We start from the raw sequence: 13,902 nt of genomic DNA, 5'->3' as shown, positions 1-13,902 counted from the left end.
CGTCCCATCTAGTAAACTGTAGTGGATATAAACAGTGCATTCAGCCAGAGGGGGGCAAAGGGAGAGTGTGCTGTTGCAGGAGAACACCTCAGCATCACAATATAGGGAAAGATAGAGGGGGAAAAGGCCCAAAAAATACATTTATATATATTTTAAATTTTGGCTGAAAACTTGTCTATATCACCTTTAAAGATATCAATATGAAATGCATGATTTATTAGTGTGGAATCACAGGAGCTTTTGCTGTTGAACAGAATGTATTTTGAACGATACTAGACTTTCGATTTTATAGTCTCATAAGGTCGAGTTCCTTTCAACAGCACTGTACTTCTCAGAGAGCAACCAGTACATACTGTACCTATGGTCAGACAGCAGCCCACACTCAGGTCTGTTCAGCGTTGCCTGTTGTTTAATAAGGCGGCTATGACTGCAGGTCAATCAGGCTTTACCCAAAGCGAGCGCCTTCACCTCAGTGTTCAGTTCTGTACGCCGCCCAGAGCAGGGAATCGTTATACGGTGGTGATCATACTATAGCCGGGTGGAAGAAGTACTCAGAATAAAAGTCATTTTTTTCAAAATGTTACTTGAGTAATGTAGTACAAAAGCATTGGCATCAATATACTTAAAATAAATAAATAAATAAATAAATAAACACCTACGCATTGCGTTGCGACGTGTCGGCTTGTAGATTGGCAATTTTCAAATAGCTGTAAAATAGGACTTCATTTGTATTGAAAAACAGCACAGTACAGTACTTGAGTAAATGTACTTTTCACCACTGCTGTTGAGCGTATTATCTGTGTCAGTTTATATTTTTGCATTGGCTATTAAAAATAGCAGATATACAAGCCCACGCGCTGCAAGCTTGTGCATCTGCTATTTGGGAACACTTGGTGAAATCTGTGTGAGAACTACTGATTTAGAAGGCATTAGAATGGGCCTCAGGTCTTAAGGGGTTAAGGCGGCTATGAGTGCAGGTACCAGGCTATCGCCAAAGCGAGCGCCTTTGCACCTCAGTTTTGTAATGTGTACCAGAGCCCGGAGCAGGCCATTGGAGTAAGGTGGTGATTGAGGGAGTGTGATGTTCTGTGCTATTGAGATTTCAATGTGTGCAATGGCTTTGTTGTTTAGTTCTGTGAGGCTGGGCGTGCGGAGACCAAACATCCTGGCAACAGGGCTATGCGTGTGAGTTTTGCCCCGGTTAGTAGTACCGGATAATAAAATGTTTAAAAAAAGAAGATGAAGCAACAGTATGGTGCAACTGCACTAAGGTGATCGTTTCTTTCACGGGTAGCTCTGACACTGCTTTTTTGTGTGAGTAAAGAACACAATTTTAGAATATAAGACCAATTACCATAGGCCTACATATCGCCTATTTGCGGGGAGTCACATAAAAGTACTGTAATGCATGTTAGAATTAATTACTACCGTTAAGTGATGAATTCATTTAGAAATCATTGCTGATCTACAAGCTCATTTGCTATTTTCACTACTTTTGTGCAACACTCTTGTATGATGTAGTAGACTAAGTAGAGCATTCATTTAAGTGAAGCAACACGTTGAAATACAGAGATACAATGTTTCTGCCCGACAGTGACAAAATCTATGAATCCCAGGAATGTCTGTTTGCTTATCTGTCTGTCCGTCTGCCTGTCCTTTGCATAGCTCGAGAACCGTTCAGCCGATAGACCTTACACTGTTCTCGGCAAGACGGCATCGGTGTTGAGTGTGAGGTCGATCGGATGGATGGGCGGTTCTCAAGAACGCTGCAAGCAGCACACCCCGGAGCCAAGCAGCTGTACCGCTTGAATAGCCACACGTGCTCCGAACAGCCACACCACTGCACTAGTAACATAGAAATGATTATTAGGGGCACGGTGGCACAGTCGGTAGTGCTGTCGCCTCACAGCTAGAAGGTCCTGGGTTCGATTCCCGCTCGGGACGCTGTGGGTGCTGGCCGCGTGCGTGTCTTCTCCTCCGTGTCATCAGTGCCCATACCCGAGGTGGGGTTGGCAAAAGGGCCTTTCTGTGTGGAGTTTGCATGTTCTCCCCGTGTCCCCTAGGGTAGGTACCCTCACAAAAAACATGCAGTAATCCTGGTCTCTAAACTGCCTCCCCCTGGCCAACCGGGGTGCCTGATGGAGGGGAAAGGAACTGGTTGGAATAACGTGTTCCTTCCACGCGCTACGTCCAACCAGGGAAACTCCCCCCTGTCAGGTGTAAAGGAGCAACTTGGACACCCATGCATGAAGGAAGCATGAGTTCAAGTCCGTTGCTCTCCCCAGGTTGGCGGAGGGTGTGTAGAGCCCAGGATCACATTAGATAATTGACACTGGGGTTAAAAATGGGTTACAAAATCGTGGGATAGAAATTATTAAAAAAACAGAAACAAAAAAAGATTACTAACATGAAGGCTGTTGTGACATTTGATCAATTATCAATTAATTACCAACTGCTGCCTTATATCTCCAAAATTGTGCTATGAAATGTAAATATCTGTCTATCTGTATTTATGTGTGTGTGGAAACAACAACAGGATCTGTCCAGGTGACTCTGTAACTGTGTGAGTGTAGCCTTAGCCTACTACAAATGGAACCAAAGGACCCTTTTATAACAATGTACAGGGAAGAAAGAGAAGACCAAGGACCGAGCCAAAGATCAAGTTTAGAAAGTATTGAGGTTTTAAGTCGTTTAACGCATATTTAACATGAATCTAATATGTAGTGGGGGTCCCTGTTTCATCTCTCTCTGGGGTCCTGGGGTCCTTTTGCATTTCTAATTGCTCTCTCTCTCTCCCATTGACCACTGTGTCTTCATGTAGCTACCCTGGGGACCCTGGACTTCAGTCTGCTGTACGACCAGGAGAACAACGCACTACACTGTACCATCAACAAAGCCAAGGTGAGTACCACTGATAAGCATGATACAGACGACCGCACAAATGGTTCCTTGTGAGAAGGACCTTGGAGGCTTTTCATTCATTTTCCTTTGTGTGGATTTTCTTTTTTTATAAAAACAAACCACTTTAGTCACTGAATCAATATTTCAGTCACAGCCTGTGTATTGACTAGCATATCTAACACGGTTGAATAACAAGCGCGTGCGTGCGCGCGCACGCGTGTGTGTTTGTTCATGCTTGTCCATTCAGATTCTACTTGAGTTAACTATATTTATTTTAAGACAGAATTACATACTGTAGGGTGACGTTAATTTGATCTATAGCATTAATGTAGACTTAGTTGACTGAAGGTAAATTGTCTCTAATTGAATTGATTCAGTTTAGCAATCAAGTAGGAAAGAAAGGATCCGCACACTAGGTAGCTCCCATTTGCAAAGCTTTATTTTCGTAGTGACGTTTTGAGCACTATAAGGCTGTTCCTCAGAATTCTGCAGAACAGTAGGAGGGGGTTATTGTCAGCAGGAGTCTATCCCCGTTTCGCAATGCGCTAGAACTCTGGGAGATGGATTGCCAAGGTAGAGCGCAACACCTACCATCAGCTCCCAGTACTTACTTACCGCATGACTTGCCACACACAAGCCGTGCTACACCTACGCTCAGTTGTCGGTGCCCAGGATCAAACCCATGAACGTGCAGGCGAATGCTCTATAGCTATATCGACCGAGCTACCTGAACACATTGGGCCAGAAGGACATTTACAAACAGGTGTAAATCCATCCGATCAATCTCACGTGTCATTCACCAAAGGTTGCATAATGGCTTCATTTGTGCAGATCGTGGCTGGAGCTCATTTCCCAAGCGATTCGCCTGGTGTCGCCTGGTATAATTGAACATCCATGCCCAGTCCACACCATATAAGGCAACAGGAGTCAGGAACCGAAATATATTTCCTCGGGTGAAAAAAGTAATCACATTCCTGCAAAATGCGCTCTCATGTCTGAGCTTACAACGTGTCGTGAACGCGGTGGTCTGCGATGCACCGCACTGCATGAACTGGTAGATCAGCTTATTTTGACAGCCGTTAAAAAAGTACTACCCACATAACGCAACTCTAGTTAATCTATTGATTTAAGTATCCTAAATTCAAGCTCAGGACCAAGGCTACTTGGTAATTATATTATAAGCCCTTTCTATTGAACAATAGATTTGTTCTTTGCAGAGGTAAAAAATATATCTTTTATCAGAGCTGCATTATCCTTTGGATTACTATCATCTCTGTTATATATCAGAATCATGCCTGGGGAATTGTTGTTCTGGACACGTATAGCCATTTCAACCATACTATATCCTTCCTCGTCAGAGGTATTAAAGTTGGCTATAGTCTGAATGGTTAATAATTCATTTGATGATGTCATCAATAATATTAAAATAATTTGCGGGACATTTGACGTTAGTTGGCACTTGGCATAATGGAAGTTTGGTGCTGCGGCATTTCGCATTTCGCCTCTTTCCCAAGCAAAAAACCTCATTATGTCCAAAACTGTTAGCATTCAAATAAAAAAAATGTGTTGCCTTGTGCCTCAGAACATGTTGCATTGTCCCAAGTTTCGAGCTTGCAGATCTGCTACTTTTTATGCTTTTGCGTGAAGCTGTAGTGTGATTAAGAAGGGCATTCATTTATGAAAGAACACAAGAATATGGAGATAAGAGGTTTCTGCCCGGCATCAACGACATCCTTTCTTCTATGGATGTGTGTGTCGTTTGCACAAAACAGTTTCTGCAGTCACAGTGTAGGACGTACTGATGGCATATGTCTCAATGAAATCCTGTTTTGATTAACATACAGAGCTGTGTTAAATCACAGCAGAGTGCAGTACTAATCATCCCCCCCCAATCACCAATCACCACATACTGTGTAGGCAGAGCATTACCGAATGAGGACCATTGACTCAAACAACAGTTCTATCAATCACTATGATCGATATGTACGTAGGTTACATCAATGTTGCAATACAAGATACAACATGACATGTGTGCACGATGCAGACTGATATCATTCCCATTTCAATTTCTCTGTAATCCACAACGTCTGATTGTTAATTCCTTGTGTGAATTATGTTTTTATTATCTGTCAAAGGTTACGATTTCCAATGGAAGTGTAGGCTTTTCATTGCCTACGCCACAATTATTCAGTGTGAGTTCATTCAACTGCTTTCAAGAGAGAGAGAGAGAGAGAGAGAGAGAGAGAGAGAGAGAGAGAGAGAGAGAGAGAGAGAGAGAGAGAGAGAGAGAGAGAGAGAGAGAGAGAGAGAGAGAGAGAGAGAGAGAGAGAGAGAGAGAGAGAGAGAGAGAGAGAGAGAGAGAGAGAGAGAGAGAGAGAGAGAGAGAGAGAGAGAGAGAGAGCAAATGATTGTGGCACACCATATAAAAGCTAACAACCCAGGCTGTCCTTGCACTCCTCAGGAGCCTGTGGTGGTGTTTCCCAGTATTTCTTAAAGAATGTTTGTTGTTATTGTGAAACAATTCAAAGAAGAAATGGTGACAGTCTGACAGTCATGTTTGACAAGGTAAGTGCCACACAGCGAAGTGGGCAGCAGCGTGGGCAGGCACCAGTCACTCTTGATTGATGGTAGCTATTTTGCTGGACTGCTAGACTCCTGGATGGATCTACCTGTACACCACAGACTAGTCAACCAAAGAAACCATGTTTATTTTTTTCTCCCTCTGTCATAAACCTATTTGGATTTTATACATATACAGCAGTGGTTCTCAAACGTTTTAATTTCAAGAACCCCCATAAATCAAATGGAACCCAAATGGTGTACAACAAATAGAAGTGTACAAATGGAACCACATCAACCAGTAAGGGTGTCAGTGTTACAGACCTGTAAGGGTCTCAGTGTTACAGACCTGTAAGGGTGTCAGTGTTACAGACCTGTAAGGGTGTCAGTGTTACAGACCTGTAAGGGTGTCAGTGTTACAGACCAGTACGGGTGTCAGTGTTAGACCTGTAAGGGTGTCAGTGTTACAGACCAGTAAGGGTGTCAGTGTTACAGACCTGTAAGGGTGTCAGTGTTACAGACCTGTAAGGGTGTCAGTGTTACAGACCTGTAAGGGTGTCAGTGTTACAGACCTGTAAGTAGTCAGTGTTACAGACCAGTAAGGGTGTCAGTGTTACAGACCTGTTAGGGTGTCAGTGTTACAGACCAGTAAGGGTGTCAGTGTTACAGACCTGTAAGGGTGTCAGTGTTACAGACCTGTAAGGGTGTCAGTGTTACAGACCTGTAAGGGTGTCAGTGTTACAGACCAGTAAGGGTGTCAGTGTTACAGACCTGTAAGGGTGTCAGTGTTACAGACCTGTAAGGGTGTCAGTGTTACAGACCTGTAAGGGTGTCAGTGTTACAGACCTGTAAGGGTGTCAGTGTTACAGACCAGTAAGGGTCAATTTGAATCCCTCTGAAGGACCCCTGAGGGTCCCTGGACCCCACTTTGAGAACCACTGAGTATGGTCATCCTCAAATGCTTTAGATAGCATGATGTTTAGACGGATGCTAGGTTTGATGTTTAACTGGTATCTGCGTTACTTTGTAGCACTTCATTGTTTTCTTTGCACTCGGTTTAGCTGACTATTTACTAGGGCTGACCCAACACATTTGAATATTCGAAGCTTTGTTCGATGGCACGAAAGTTGAACATGAAAATTGAATTTTGTTTGTTTGTTTTTCACTTTATTTTTATTATCTTCGAAGCTTTGCATTCGGCTCGTTTTATGGTTAGAAGCTTCGACTTGACAAAAGAGGTTGAAGGTCAGCCCTACCCTGTCGTGTGTTGACTAAGGCTCATGCCATTTACTCCAATCTTGCAATTTGCTCTGTATAAGAGCATCTGCTGAACGCATAAAATGTAAATCAGTGGTTCTCAACCCGTTCTGGATCAGGGCCCACTTGAGAAAACCACAAAAGCGTTTGCGGCCATCTGACCATGTTAAAGGACAACTTCACCACTTTTCTTCATATAATTGGTCCTCACTAATGTTCAAGATAAAATAGCACAATTATTTTGTACTCGGTCTGTATCTCATAGGAGGGCTGTTGGCAGTTCAGAAAACCGTCTTCAGTGACATCATCGTTAGGCATTTTTAGTATTGCGAGAACGATGGCTTCCATTATCGCATTGTAACTTTTCAGGAAAAGAAAGCCTACACTTTCTATTAGCTTGGATTCCCCATGGATGATGTCACTGGAAGACAGTTTTTGAACCGCCCACAGCCCTCCTATGAGACTGAGGACCAATTATATGAAGATAGGTTGAAAAGTGGTGAAGTCTTAGTTTTATTAGAAAAATAAACTAGTTAAAAGGTTAAAAACTAGAAAGTAAGGTAGGCAGACAAAGTGTTGGGTGGGGAATTATGTAGGAAAAGCAAGTCTGAAAAGGTGGGTTTTAAATGTGCTTTTGAACATTTCAAAGGTGGGGCAGCTCTGGTGTGAGCTGGGAGTGAGTTCCACAATGAGGGGGCGGCCACTGCGAAGGCCCTGTCACCCCAGGTTCGCTTGTTTGACTTATGGGGTTCCAGTTGGTTGGCAGTGCTTGACCTGAGGGAGCGGGTGGGGACATGGCGTTGGATGAGTTCAGAGAGGTAGAGGGGGGCCTGGTTGTTGAGGGCTTTGTATGTGATGGTGAGTATTTTGAAGTCAATTCTGAATTTGACTGGGAGCCAGTGCAGTTCACGGAGGACACGTGTGATGTGGTCCCTGGATCGGGTACTGGTGAGCAGGGGGGCGGCAGAGTTTTGAACACTGTAGTTTTTTGAGAACCTTGTTGGTGACGCCATACAGGAGGCTATTGCAGTAGTCGAGTCTGGATGTGATGAAGGCATGGATGAGTGTCTCAGCGGGAGTGTGTGATAGCATGGGACAAAGGTGGGGCAATGTTGCGGAGGTGAAAAAAGGCAGCTTTAGTGATCTGGTTGACATGGGGCTGGAAGGAGAGGGTGGGGTCAAGGATGACACCGAGGTTGTGGACTCGGGTGGAGGGGGTGACAGTGGAGCCATCAATAGTGAGGGAGAAGTCAACGAGGCGGATGGGTGCACGCAACCTCGCCCTCAGGCATCTTACTGGTAGCATGACTATTATGTCGATTGACAATCAATTATGTTCCACCGCGAATCAATGGAACCAACATACAGTAGTATAATTCACGTTCTTATTTATTGCTATCACTTTTTAATATAAATTATATTATCATTAAAAACATGTTTTGTCAATTAATTTGGGGGCCCACTTGCAGTACCCTCGTGAGAATGGCTGTTGTAAATTGTATTGTATTATTGTTATTTCTCTGTATTTTACAATACCTTATTCTCATTCTTGGCCATGCAGGCCAAGGCAGCTCATGTCTGATTAGTACGTCGAACACGCTAATAGCTTGACATAGTGCCCCTACATCTCAAATAAGCAGGCTGTGTTAATTAAAACCTATAGATTTGCATCCTGCCCATGTAATTTCCTGGAAGAAGCGGTTTGCTCCAAGAGCAGTGGAAATACCACTAATGAAATCTTGTGATTGTTATCGATCCCTTGGTGAGTATAGGAAACCTTAATGGGTTAAGGAGTGTGGCGTGCTTGCGTGCGTGCGTGCGTGCGTGTAGTCTGCTGTAGAAGTACAAAAACAAATGTCCAGGCGACTAAATGTTGCAAAAGTGTGTAATACCCAGTCTGAATGTCCACAACAGATACAGGTGTATCTATTATGCTGTTCGTGTACATAATGTGAGGAAATGTTATTTGTACTGTAGATCAGGGGTTCTCAACCCGTGGGTCGCGACCCCTCGGGGGGTCGCCAAATTATTTTAGGGGGTCCCCAAAATATTTTCAAAAAAAAAAAAAAAAAAAAAAAAAGATTACAAAAAAAATGTATTTTCACGATTTTTTTAAAATAGCAGACCTACAAGCTCGTAGCGCGCCACTCGGTGGCGCGCTATGAGCTTGTAGATCTGCTATTTTTCAATAGCTAAATTATAACAATGCTTAAAACACCAAAAGGGGTTCCCGCCCAAAATGGTTTAAGGTTATTGTAGCAGTCAATTTATATTGGGGGTCGGGAAGGGGCGGGGCGGGGGTCCCGAGACATTGCCAAAGCATTTCCGGGGGTCCCCGGCCAAAAACGTTGAGAACCCCTGCTGTAGATGAACTTTGGATTTGATGCCACAAAGCATTGTTGTCACAGTTGGGTGGAAAGTTGCGTATTCACAAGTTATTTTTAAATACTTTTTATTGGTTCAATATGTATAAATCCCACAGATAGAATTATAGCAGGTCTACAGTACAAGTTCACAACGTTGCTACTTTTGTGCGACACTGTATGATGTATGTAGTATGATGTATGATGTGAAAAAAACATAAAAGTTGAAAATTGAAATATGGAGATACAAGGTTTATGCACAATATTCTATGGCTGGTGTAGTGGTGTAAGCTGACACTGTGGCAACGGCGGCAGTGTTATCCCATTCAGCAAAATTACACTGCCTGTCGACTTGAGTTTTCTCTGGACTCTGGGGGTTTGTGTACGTTCATAGTAGATCCAACTGCAACCTCTTAACATTTAATTACATCTCTTACCTTGAAGCGATGTACCGATAGATAGATAGATAGATAGATAGATAGATAGATAGATAGATAGATAGATAGATAGATAGATAGATAGATAGATAGATAGATAGATAGATAGATAACTAAGAAATGGCGTCTCGGAGGTAGGGACACAGACACACACACACAATGATTTACGATTCCTTTTGGGTACATAAATCGGACAGCACTGAAACGACTGAAGGACACTTTGCAACGCTCGGCACGGCGACTTGCTCACTTTAGCTCGCTCGCCAGTGCCTCATGTACATAAAGCCACCTTCGGGCGGCACGGCTCCAACCGTGAAACCAAGTGTATAACCACCGTTACAGATAAATGAACACAGCCTATTTGTGAGCCATTGACAGCACTTTGTCAGTGAGCTTTGTTTCATGCGCACGCACGCACGCACGCACGCACGCACGCACGCACACACGCACACACACACGCCTCTGAACAAACTCACTACTGAAAGGGGGAAAATGTCACTTAAGCTGAACAAAAGATATGATGGTAGCATCAATTATGAATGTAATGTGCGTACTAAAGATAACCACAAGAACGATGATTATCTTGCCATCTGTCAGCCAAACAGCTTTGTATGATTCATAATGGTTCACTGATTTCAACAATTACATAGGGCTGCTGCTGGCCATTGCTTTACTAGGAAGGGAATATTAAACATGAATTTCACCCACTGTTTTACACCTGTAAACCTGTGATGTGACAATAAAGATGATTCTGAGATGTACAGTAGTGCATAATTAGAAAGAAGCATTTTGCAACAGAGAGCACGTTTGCAGACACTTAATAAATGATCGCATGACTGAAAAGATTTGACAATTTGGAGCCTTTTGAGAGTTGCCAATCCAATACCACAAACGTGGAAAGCTGCAGAGTTTCATCTACCCCAAGAGGGTAGATGTTGTTTTGTCCCTAACACAAACATTAAATCCCATTAACAATAAAGATAATTTAATGTTTGTTTTGACACCATTTGTTTTACATCATCATTACACCACATTCCCTCCTCGATGTTGTAAGATGTTAAGAGCGCCCCTCACTTCACACGGGTGTGATTTTTAAAGGGATATTTCACTTTCAAAAAGACTTTTGGTAATTTTATCGTCTACTCAGGCTAATGTGAACACCCCAGACAGTCTTTAAGTTGCTTCATTCAGTAATTAGATATTAAAAACAGTAAATGAAAAATCACAGCCCCCTCACGTATTAGGACATTATCAGTCAACAGAAAAAAGGTTGGGTGTTTTCGATGAATGTATCATGGTTAAAATTGAGTTTTAAGTTATAATGGGTTTGTATAAATTAATATCAAATATAAATACTGAATCAAGCAACTTAAAAACTGTCTGTGGTGTTCACATAAGCCTGAGTAGACGATAAAATGACAACGTTTTTTTTAAAGTGAAATATCCCTTTATAGTCCACTTGCCAGAATGTGACCCAGGCATGTTGAGTACACCAAAGTTGTATGTTAGAAATGTTGAGTATGGGTCCCCAGCATGTAGAAACTGCTTGACGCTGCTTGTGACGTGTCAAACTAGGGGGTTGTCAACTTGTCATGATGCTGAATCCATTCCAAGCATTAGTTTTGCACAAAAAAACTCCTTGGGCTAAAAACGGCCATAGCGTCACAACAACATCCGGTCGGTAAAAGTGCTCCGGGCACTATAAACGATTTTATTAATGGATTAAATAACCCCGGGCCTTTAAGGTGATAAGCATGGTGGAATCTATGAGCTGAATGTACTGTAACACCAACAAACCCTCTGGCTGCCTTGGTTGATACCAAGATAACACTTGAGAGAGCAATCAAATAATTATTTTGGTTGAATATAATATTTGTATATGCCAATGTAATGAGCAACTCTCCACACGCCTTAACATATCTGAACACAATTGCTCTTACAGTTAAATCTACTTTCTTCTTCTGGAACCTCCGTGACATTTAAAAGACGATGTGACAAAAATGTTGTCACTAAATGATTGCTGATCCTGTATTACACTAGAAGGAAAAAAAAGTCATTACACAAGTACGTTCATTTTATCGTTAAACCTTTTCACTAAGCAAAATCAATTAAATTGTATTACATTTCCAACTAGACCAAGTAATTAGCTACAATTTCATGGTCAGCAGCACAGCACTCCTCTCATATTCTCCGTCTGTGAGAACTCATAGTCATCATCACTCATCATCATACATTGCTGATGGGCAGAAACCTTGTATCTCCATTATTTCAGTCAAGAAAAGTATAATAATCTTGTGAATGAATACACTACTTAATACAAAATAATATAAAATAGCAGATCAATAGCAATCAACAAGCTCACAACGATGTGTTATTTTTTAAATGCAAGTGAAAGAAGTTAAAGGGACACTTCCCCCCTTTTGCAACCAAATCTTATTTTAATAATGTTTGGGAGACAATAAACACTTTTGTGGGGTTTTTATCTGGGTAATGTGTGTTTTTATATATTTTAGTATTTGAAAGTGTCCGTGATGTCTTGGACACTGTGCTCACTTCCTTCCTGGACTACAATTCCCATAATGCTTTGGTGCACTGCTCCTCCTTGTGGATAGGGGAGGGCTGTCTTACTGAGACAACATGTAGTCCAAGGACTGTCTAAAGAGGACGAGACGCGAAGACCGTACGGGCGACGCCATGTTGCTCCATGGTGCTCCATGGAAGGAAAGAAACATGCGCAGTTGAGACCAAGGAAGCTGAACGCGGAAGTGTTGGCTGCATATAGCCCATTGCGCATGTTTCTTTCCTTCCTTGGAGCACCATGGAGCAACATGGCGTCGCCCGTACGGTCTTCGCGTCTCATCCTCTTTAGACAGTCCTTGATGTAGTCCAGGAAGTAAGTGAGCCCAGTGTCCATGACATCATGGACACTTCACACTTGGAAATACTAAAGTATCTAAAAACACATATTACCCACATAAAAACCTCAAGGAAAGCGTTTGTCTCCCAAACATCATTAAAATAAGATCTGGTTTCAAAAGGGGTGAAGTGTCCCTTTAAGTCGGTCGGTGAGGTTTATAAATATTGTAGACCAGCTATTTTTTGCCACTTTTAAAGATTATTTTCTAAGTGCAAGTGAAAGTGGTCTGTCTGTGGTTTACATAAATAATACATATATTTTATTATTCAAACTATACGCTATTAGAAGAGCTTTTATGTTGTGTAAGTAATAAATACTTGTTTTTTGAGCGGTGCCTCTGCTCCATTACGGAGCTATGTGTGTCCGTATATCTGTCCCTGTGTCTGTATGTCCAAGCACGGAAAGCTGCACCACCTAAAGTGGCCAGTAGAGTACAGCACAGAGTAAAGTGGCACAGAGTGCACTACAGTAGAGAGCACAGTGCACTACAATACAGTATATGACACAGTACAGTACAGTAACTATAACAATACATGTACAGTTGCACCGCTCACTTCACACAGGTGTGATGTTTGTCCTTGTATATAATGTATTGAGCTGCCATCTAAAAGGCTGTTTGTGGTGGCTGCCCACCCTAGAGTCTGGGTTTCCTCAATCTGAGAACCCATTGTCAAAAAATAAAATAAACAGCGCCCTCTTTTCCTTTGAATTTGACAGTCAACAGTCTGTCTCAAGAGACTACTAGGGTCTGCCTGACGTTTCTTCCAGTTAATTTTCATTGCCACTGTCGCAAAGTTGCTTGCTCAGGGTGGTACTGTCAGGTCTCTGCTCTAAGAGGTCTTCGATTCCAATGCTGCTATATTTTTATAAGCAAAAACTGTCTGAAGACTGGGACATGGAAAGTGGTGATTCGGGGGGTAGCCAACACAGACAGTTAGAAGTTGAAAGCTACAAGGTATAGACAGATAGATGGATAGACCTTTATTGATTCCACGAGGGACATTCAGTCACCATGGCAGGTACAGCAATTAAAAGAACAGATAATAAAGCAGATAACATGGAATAAAGCAAAGTAAAATCTCATGATGGCTGAAACAATCTGTGATTTGTGAAACAGCATGAAAGCAGTTCGTTCTAGACGTATATTTTCTAACCAGTTAAAGAAATTGCCGATTGAGGCTTTAACCTTTGCTTTCATGAAATATCTGAGAGCATAAGGGTGTTTGGAAGATGCATCTGAACATGGATTCTATTGTTTGACCAATTGAAACACTATTCAAACACACAATCTTAAAATAACCAAAAATAGTCCATCTACAAGCTCAGGTCATATCGCCTTGTAGATAGGCTTGGCCTTTTAGGGTGCGCGACATGCTTCCATGGAAGACATGCTGGCTTCTATGGAATCCAAATGACTGACATCAGTCGTGGCGACTTAGAACTTTAATCCATGAGATAAGAAAAACTA

The 13,902-nt window shown here is 42.2% G+C and overlaps 1 protein-coding gene and 1 long non-coding RNA gene across 3 annotated transcripts in view; one reads left to right on the top strand and one right to left on the bottom strand.

Moving 5' to 3' along the window:
* doc2b (double C2-like domains, beta) overlaps nt 1-13,902 on the top strand; it is a gene marked incomplete at its 5' end in the record, with an annotated part of 137,570 nt that overhangs the window by 70,691 nt on the left and 52,977 nt on the right. The window contains one exon of the mRNA XM_079508659.1: nt 2,822-2,901. Within this exon, the coding sequence (XP_079364785.1) occupies nt 2,822-2,901 (80 nt within the window). The remainder of the gene's footprint in view (nt 1-2,821; nt 2,902-13,902) is intronic.
* Nucleotides 1-13,902, bottom strand: part of LOC306928495 — a 134,528-nt gene that overhangs the window by 78,262 nt on the left and 42,364 nt on the right. The gene's annotated exons all lie outside the window — the stretch shown is intronic.

Source organism: Electrona antarctica (assembly GCF_951216825.1).
Source record: "Electrona antarctica genome assembly, chromosome: 8".
In the NCBI taxonomy this organism is placed as follows: Eukaryota; Metazoa; Chordata; class Actinopteri; order Myctophiformes; family Myctophidae; genus Electrona; species Electrona antarctica.
The sequence above is the reverse complement of the archived record's forward strand: the minus strand, read 5'-3'. Positions and strand labels throughout refer to the sequence as shown.